At 32.7% G+C, this 8756-nt stretch overlaps 1 protein-coding gene across 1 annotated transcript; it reads left to right on the top strand.

Annotated features, from left to right (window-relative positions):
- Window positions 1-4651: 4651 nt before the first annotated feature.
- LOC123911306 (ABC transporter G family member 1-like) lies at window positions 4652-7855 on the top strand. Its single transcript, XM_045962711.1, has one exon. It carries the CDS (start codon window positions 5306-5308, stop codon window positions 7562-7564), a length of 2259 nt encoding a protein of 752 aa, XP_045818667.1. The 5' UTR covers window positions 4652-5305; the 3' UTR covers window positions 7565-7855.
- Window positions 7856-8756: the final 901 nt, after the last annotated feature.

Below are 8756 nucleotides of genomic sequence, written 5' to 3'. Positions count from 1 at the left end.
ATTGGACCAAAATACCCATTCTTTTTAATTAATTAACCAAATACCATCAATGGACGCGGATCCAGTGTCGCGCGCGTACCGCAGGACCATGGTTACAGGCCGTTGATTTCCATCAGACAGCCAAGATCTGATCTCATCAAGACTGTCTGATCAATCAGACAGCCCAGATCATCCGAATCCATCAGATTCCAGCGCGTGCATCACACTGGATTACACCCTGGAGAGAGAAGAATCTACTTTTTAAAAGCAGGACACGTGTCGCTGTCTGATTGGCTGGGCGTGATTTTTTTCCATTTAATATTTTGAACTCAATTATTTCGTTGTAAATTAATTTTTTATTTATTTTTTTTATACCAAAATTCATAATTTTTTTTCTCTACAAATAGAGACTTGGTTCGTTTGATTTGGACACAGAAAAAAAAACCTAATTTTTCACTACCTTAATCTCATTTTTCACTACCTTACATCAACTCACTGAAACCATTCTACCAGCAAAATGGTTTCAGATTACAACTCTCTGAAACCATTGTACCAGATAAATGGTTTCAGAAGCAAACACAATTAATAAATTACTCACTGAAACCATTCTACCAGTAAAATGGTTTCAGAATACAACTATGTGCAACCATTCTACAAGCTAAATGGTTTCAGAAGCAAATAACTAATAATCAACTTACTGAAACCATTCTACCAGCAAAATGGTTTCAGATTACAACTCTCTGAAACCATTGTACCAGATAAATGGTTTCAGAAGCAAACACAATTAATAAATTACTCATTGAAACCATTCTACCAGTAAAATGGTTTCAGAATATAACTATGTGCAACCATTCTACCAGTAAAATGGTTTCAGAAGCAAACATTAGTTTTTAATTACCGTTTTATCTCATTTAATTAACTAAAAATAGTTTCAGGTCTCCAAAAATTTCATAAAATATACCAAAAGTTCCAGAATATTATCTACTATTTTCCTGGTATAATGGTTTCAGTGAGTTGGTTGAGTGGTGCATGTTAAATTACAACACACAAGTAACGTATTTAGTAGACAAAAAATGAGATTAAGGTAGTGAAAAATTGCGTTTTTTTTTCGGTGTCCAAATCAAACGAACCAAGTCTCTATTTGTAGACAAAAAAAAATTATGAATTTTGGTATAAAAATAAAAAAATAAAAAATTAATTTACAACGAAATAATTGAGTTCAAAGTATTAAATGAACAAAAATCACGCCCAGCCAACCATTGTGTGACACGTGTCCTACTTTTAAAAAGCAAATTTTTCTCTCTCCAGGTTGTAATCCAGTGTGGCGCAGGCGCTGGAATCTGATGGATCAGGATGATCTGGGCTGTCTGATTGATCAGACAGTCTTTATGAGATCAGATCTTGGCTGTCTGATGGAAATCAACGGTCTGTAACCATGGTCCTTCGGTACGCGCGCGACACTGGATCTGCGTCTACTAATGGATATTTTGGTTAATTAATTAAAAAGAATGGGTATTTTGGTCCAATTGAAAAGGTGCACCTTGCTAACTTAGACCTAACTAGGGTATAAGTTAGAAAATCTCATATATATATATATATATATATATATATATATAATTAAACATGACAAAATCAAAGTGGCCACTTTATATGGTCAAGTTTAACATGAACAAGTAGTTCATGTGGTGCACCATGCACAAGTCTCAGATAATGTTATAACGAATACGAATTTTGCAAAATCAACCGTTAGATTGAAAAATTATATCATATAGATCATCCATAAAAAATTTTAGAAAAATTAAAAATTATTTGATATGTTATTGAGATCCATCAAAATTAACGGTTTATGAGTTTTATTAAATACCGTTAATTTTGATGGGTCTCAATAACATATCAAATGATTTTCAATTTTTCTAAAAATTTCTATGGATAATCTATATGATATAATCTTTCAATCCAATGGTCGATTTTGTAAAATTCGTATTCATTATAATGTTATTCGAGACTTGTCCATGGTGCACTACATGAACCACTTGTTCATGTTAGAAAAAGCCACTTTATATATGTTTTTGTATTTGACTATTTGTTATATTGCGTCTATTTGCTAATAAATCAAGGTATGCGTGTCCATAAGGTTTTTTTAAAAAAAGTCCGAGCATGCACCCGCAACCCGATTTAAAATTGACATAACTAACAACACATGGAAGCATACTCGTAAATTCGTTCGAGTTTACGAGTCTAGAAAGCAAAAATGCGAAGAATCCCACATAGAATTGTTTTTGATAGACTCGTACATACTCATATAGACTCGCGAGTCTATGGCGAGTTTACGAGTCTACAAGTTCTTTTTAAAAGAAAAAAAAAAAGTCCAAAATCCTGAATTTTAAAAATTAAAAATAAAAGCCTTTAAATCCATTTTCTATTGCGTTCGACGATAGATTTATAATTAGAAACATCAAAGAACTTTCACTCTCCTAATCTCATCCTTCAGCAACGACGATGTCCAATAAATCTCTTCCTTCGTTGGTGATATCACTGGAACTTTAGATGTTTGAAGTCATAAACATCCATGTTTACGATTTTTTGCTTTATGTATAGTATAGTTGCCAATTAAATATGAACTACTACCTAATTATCTACCTTGCTATTTTTTTTATTATGGAGTTTGTTAACAAGTTTTTTATGGAGTTTGAAATTATTATTTTTTTGTGTTAATTGGTGTTCTATTATGTGTGTGTGACTTACATATTTTGAAAGCACCCTCAATTTGGACCACTAGAAATCTTTATCAGGTTTCTAGTTTGCGGGGGTTTCAAACCCCCTCTATTTGTCGACCCAGAATTCCCATTTATTCAAATATCCTTCTTAATTTATTTTTTTAAGCATCCCTTCTAGTGTTTTATTGTTTAATATTTATAGATATTTTATAATGTGTAATTTATTTTGTGAAAGTATTCAAGTATATTTTTTTGAGAAAAAAATACTCAAATTTTTATTTAAAATAAAGTTTGTGTATAAAAATTCATGTTTGATCAATCTTTTGTTAAAAAAATTTATATTTATTTATTAAAAATGGTAATGGTCCACCTATTGACTCTTTTTGAGATATCTATATTAGAAACACCCTCAATATGATATGTCTTTTTTTAGTAATTTTTTTTACATATTCGATTTATATTCGTAGCGGTCCGTCTCAACTTTTTTGGCTAGCTCCGCCACTGAATATACTCTAATATTCTAAATCTATTTTAAATTTTTTTTGGTACATATCTATTTTAATTTTTACTTCACGTCTAGTTGATCTATTATTTACTTTGGATTTACAAATTTCAAACAAAGTAATTACATCTTACCCTCTTTATTGTTCATTTAGTTATTCTATATTTTGCTGTCTTGTGTACAAGGTGTTGAATTATTTGAAAAATAGAAATTTATAGATCAATGAAATTTTAGATATAGTGACAAAGTTTCAATCTAACTGTTAAAATCGACTCATTCTACCATCAAACGAATGACTGACATCCGAACAAACCGAAGATGTAAATGGTCGAAATTAAATTTAAATTAAGAGATTGCAGTTTATATCAATTTGACAATACTTATAGCTTTTTTTTTAGGTTTTGTTTTTTGGTGAACTTTTTTAAGATTACATTTTCTATTTTTGTTTAGCTGAAGGTACATGTTAATAAATGTCATCCATTTATCTAGCATTCAATCAATATATACGGAAATATATCAATACATATGTAAATTCTTTCTCTTTTTTTTTGGTCAAGATGTTAAATGCTTTCTTTATATTGGTTGGATCTAATAAATAGAGTTTCGTAAAAATAAATGGGAACATCATCTCTGCGTTGATGATCAAGCTGTCTTCCAACTTTATTCTACCCACCTGTATTTCGTATCAAAGGACATTCTTAAACCAAAAAGCAATTACTAGTCTTTTTTAACATTACTTTTTTCACAAGAAATTAATGAACGTTTCAAGTTTTTATCCACGTACCAAGTTTTTATCTTCCGTAGATTAATTATAATTTGAAAAGCGGAGAGATAATTATATGGACAATATGCTTTAAAAAAAATAAAATTATATGGACAATAATATTCAAATATTCATTTTAGTAGATTATTAATCACGTTAAAAAATATAATTAATTCAGTTAATTAAATGATTAATTCAATTTATGATCAAAATTGTCGTTAATTGTATTATCGTAGTTTCTTAAACATAATCCTAATTAACCATCCATTCGTTTATAGATAAAAATTTATGATATTTCTGTGAGCTAAACTTAGTACTTGATAGGAACATTGCATTTTATATGCAGAATTGGAGTTCGAATCTCATCCAGTGGAATTTCTAGGCATTGAACTATCTGATTTTTTTTTTTGTCAGGTATCGTGGTGGCTAGAAAATTCACCTTAAAAGTGAATAAGTGGAATGTTCCAGATTCGAACTCGGGCTCCTGCACATATAATGCGATGTCCCTACCAATTGAGCTAAACTTATGGGAAAAAATAATTATTGTGTTAAAAAGAATATATTCCTGTTGAAACATTTTTGAATTAATATTCACATCAACAGTGATAACTACCTCTTGAACCATATGAAAACATACTTTTTTTATTTATTTATTTAAATAATAGTTATAGTAAATTAGAAAACGAATGAATTGTTGATAACTATAGCACTGGACCGAAATAAACAGTACTAGTAATCTATAAGCAATGCTTACGCAACAGTAGATGAACGCCCAACCTAACTCCCATGAAATTGAAAGAACAAGTAAAAAAGAGTAACCCATGTGTCCTGAATGTGGCAATAACAAATATTCACATGTTCCCACAGGCACAGCCACAGTTTTGTTTTGAAGAACAAGGAGGGAAAACATTACCAACAACATTAAGATTATTTTATTAAAGAAATATATAAAGAGAAACGTATAGGTAATTCATGAATTAGGTCACCACTCCCATGCCTTTGATAATAATAATATTACAAGTCAAAACCGCACAATAAATACCAATCTCTGATCCTCTCGACCATAAACTACCCTCTTCTACACCATACAGTCTCATTGATACATACACTTCATCCATATCTTTAATTGCTATCTTCAAATCATAAATACTTATATATATTCACACACCCTCAAACATAAAGACTTGCCCCTACCCACATTAAACCACTACCACCTCCTCTGTTTCTCTCTCTCTTTCTTTCTAGTTCCTTCGTATGCTACTAGATATTATCTGTTTTTTCCTATAACTCCACACAATAGATCTACAAATTAACTCAACCTGTTTTTGAAAACTTGAATAAACCATGTCAAATCGCATTGTAGCGGAGGAGGTTACTGATTCTTATTTTGATTATCTTGAAATGGACGAACTCAGGCGCGGCCGTGCAGCCAGTGAGATGCCAACTCTCGGACAGCTTCTCAAACATGTTGGTGACGTAAGGAAGGAGGTTACTGGTGATGGCAGTGAGACACCGGTGCATCATACTCTTGATGTTGGTGGAATAGAGACTCGTTCTCTTCCGTTTGTTCTTTCGTTTAACAACCTCACCTATAGTGTTAAAGTGAAAAACAAAACGAACATATTTAACCGTAGCCGTGCTCCTCCAGTGAATAGGGCTATGACACCGGCGGTTGGGGAGACGGCGTTCATAAAGAGTAAGACTCTTTTGAATGATATCTCTGGTGAAGCACGCGACGGTGAGATCATGGCGTTTCTCGGAGCCAGTGGCTCTGGGAAATCGACTTTGATCGATGCACTGGCAAACCGAATTGCAAAAGGAAAGTTGAAGGGAAGTGTGAAACTGAATGGTGAGTCGGTAGAGTCTAGTCTTCTTAAGGTAATTTCAGCCTATGTGATGCAAGATGATCTTCTCTTTCCAATGCTCACAGTAGAAGAAACTCTCACCTTTGCTGCTGAATTTCGATTACCACGATCACTGTCAAAATCAAAGAAAAATGCAAGAGTCCAAGCTTTAATTGAACAATTAGGACTCCGGAACGCTGCAAAAACAGTCATAGGAGACGAAGGTCACCGTGGAGTCTCTGGTGGAGAAAGGCGTCGAGTCTCAATTGGAATTGACATAATTCACGATCCAATTGTACTTTTCCTTGATGAACCAACCTCAGGGCTCGATTCTACAAGTGCATTCATGGTTGTGAAAGTGCTTCAGAGAATTGCACAAAGTGGAAGCATAGTTATCATGTCAATTCATCAACCAAGTTACAGAATCTTAGGTATTCTAGATCGAATGATCTTCTTATCGCGTGGCCAAGTAGTTTACAGCGGTTCACCATCGCAGTTACCTTCATACTTCGGAGAATTCGGCCATCCTATACCAGAAGGCGATAACCGAACAGAATTCGCATTAGACCTGATTCGGGAGCTAGAAGGTTCACCAGGAGGAACAAAAAGCTTAGTTGAATTCAACAAATCATGGCAAAGTATGACGAAGCTTCACAATTCCGATGCATCACACAACACAACGTCTTCACTATCGTTGAAAGAAGCAATCAGCGCAAGCATTTCGCGAGGAAAATTAGTTTCAGGCGCAACGGCTACAACAAATTCAAATCCAAGTCCAAACGCGACACCATCTTCTTTATCGTCGATGGTGCCAGCATATGCAAATCCGTTTTGGATTGAGTTATTAACGCTTTCAAAGCGTTCAATAACCAATACAAGACGAATGCCTGAACTATTTGGGATAAGATTAGGTGCTGTTGTGGTGACTGGTTTCATACTTGCGACAATGTTTTGGCAACTTGACAACACACCAAGAGGAGTTCAAGAAAGGCTTGGATTCTTTGCTTTTGCTATGTCAACTACTTTCTACACCACAGCAGATGCATTACCAATATTCATTCAAGAACGGTACATTTTCATGAGAGAAACCTCTCACAATGCTTATAGAAGATGGTCTTATGTTATTTCACATGCTATAGTTGCTTTACCTCCGTTGTTATTTCTCTCTTTAGCTTTTGCCTGTATAACCTTTTGGGCCGTTGGGCTTGATGGTGGATTCTCGGGCTTTTTGTTTTATTTTGTTATAATTTTTGCTTCGTTTTGGGCCGGGAATTCGTTTGTGTCTTTTCTATCAGGTGTGGTACCTCATGTGATGTTGGGGTATACTATAGTAGTTGCAATTCTTGCTTATTTCTTGCTATTTAGTGGGTTCTTTATTAATAGGGATAGGATCCCTAGGTATTGGATATGGTTCCATTACATATCTTTGGTTAAGTATCCTTATGAGGCTGTTTTGCAAAATGAATTTAGTGATGTAGCTAAGTGTTTTGTGAGGGGGGTGCAAATATTTGATAATTCACCACTTGCTTCTGTTCCTGATGCACTTAAGTTGAAATTATTGGATAGCATGAGTAACACTTTGGGAACCAAAATCACAGCTTCTACTTGTTTGACAACTGGTGTTGATTTGTTGAAGCAAAATGGGGTGATGGATTTGAGTAAATGGAATTTGGTGTGGATAACTGTGGCATGGGGTTTCTTCTTCAGAATTCTATTCTACTTGGCTTTGTTGGTGGGTAGCAAGAACAAGAGGGGTTGATGAGATGAACATCATCATCATCATACTTAATTATTTAGCATCAGAAACAAAAACAAAAAGTTCTATTTCAATTTGTGTATCCTTTACTAGTACTAGTATTATTTTTTCTCTATTTTATTTGTCAAATTATAAATTACCTCTGTAATCTTTTCTTAGTAATTGGAAAGTGCTACGCTATGGTACAAAAGTGTAATACCCATATAGTTTTGATTACTTCAGAATTTGTTTATTTGTTTATGGCAAACATTCGTCAATAGAATAAAGTAAAAAAATCTATTTATATTTTATGCATCTTACTCTTAAGAAGATACGTCACGATTCTTTATCTAATGATAATGTTTAATGATCTTAATTTAGAGAAACTCTTACATGCACACAAAATTTAGACACATATACACAAATTAAAAAAAAATTAAAATAAAATAGTCACATAAATTAATACTCACTTTTATCTTTTTTTCTTTAAATTTTTATTTATTTATTATAAATATGCTAAGTATAATTTATTGACTTGTATCCATATAAATATTTCTCCTTTATCTAACGATAACCAAAGGTTGTGCTCATCACACAACTTTAATATAACTTTATTGGGGATGAAAAAAATTTAAAAGAAAAAAAATCAGCTAATTAATCAAGTAATTGAACCAAAGTAGTTAATGAACTTTAACAAATAACGAATTATTCGGGAGAATCTGAATTCAAATCCTAAAATGAAACAATTATTAATCGAATTCTACTAATCTCATAGACGAACTTCGAATTACCGAAACCTTTTCCTAAAATTCGGATGATTTGCAAAAATAAAAGAAGCTAATAAAAGTCTTATTAAAATGTACTCTTAAAACATTAATTAATAAATATGTAAACACATGAAAACCAATTCTCATTCCAACATTTGCATGTGCTAAATAAATGAGCAACCCTACAAGTATTAATTAACCATTTGAATGATTAGATGGGATTTGGTAATTTCTAGCAAATCAAATGAGATGGGGTGAGCAAATGGTCCAACAAGAGAGAGTGAAAGACAAAAATTAAGAAAAGGATAGGATGAATAGATAGATAGTTAAATTAAGAAAAGGATAGGATGAATAGATAGATAACAAATGGCGTGTAGTATGTAACACAATAATAGAAGCCTAAAATGATGTACTTCGTGATCATAGCTTAATTAGTAGGATTATTGCAT

This window comes from Trifolium pratense, linkage group LG1 (genome assembly GCF_020283565.1).
Source record: "Trifolium pratense cultivar HEN17-A07 linkage group LG1, ARS_RC_1.1, whole genome shotgun sequence".
NCBI classification, from domain to species: Eukaryota; Viridiplantae; Streptophyta; class Magnoliopsida; order Fabales; family Fabaceae; genus Trifolium; species Trifolium pratense.
The sequence above is the reverse complement of the archived record's forward strand: the minus strand, read 5'-3'. Positions and strand labels throughout refer to the sequence as shown.

Excerpts from the sequence above, each read along its gene's own strand:
- LOC123911306 (XM_045962711.1), top strand. The coding sequence starts at position 5,306 with ATGTCAAATCGCATTGTAGCGGAGGAGGTTACTGATTCTTATTTTGAT.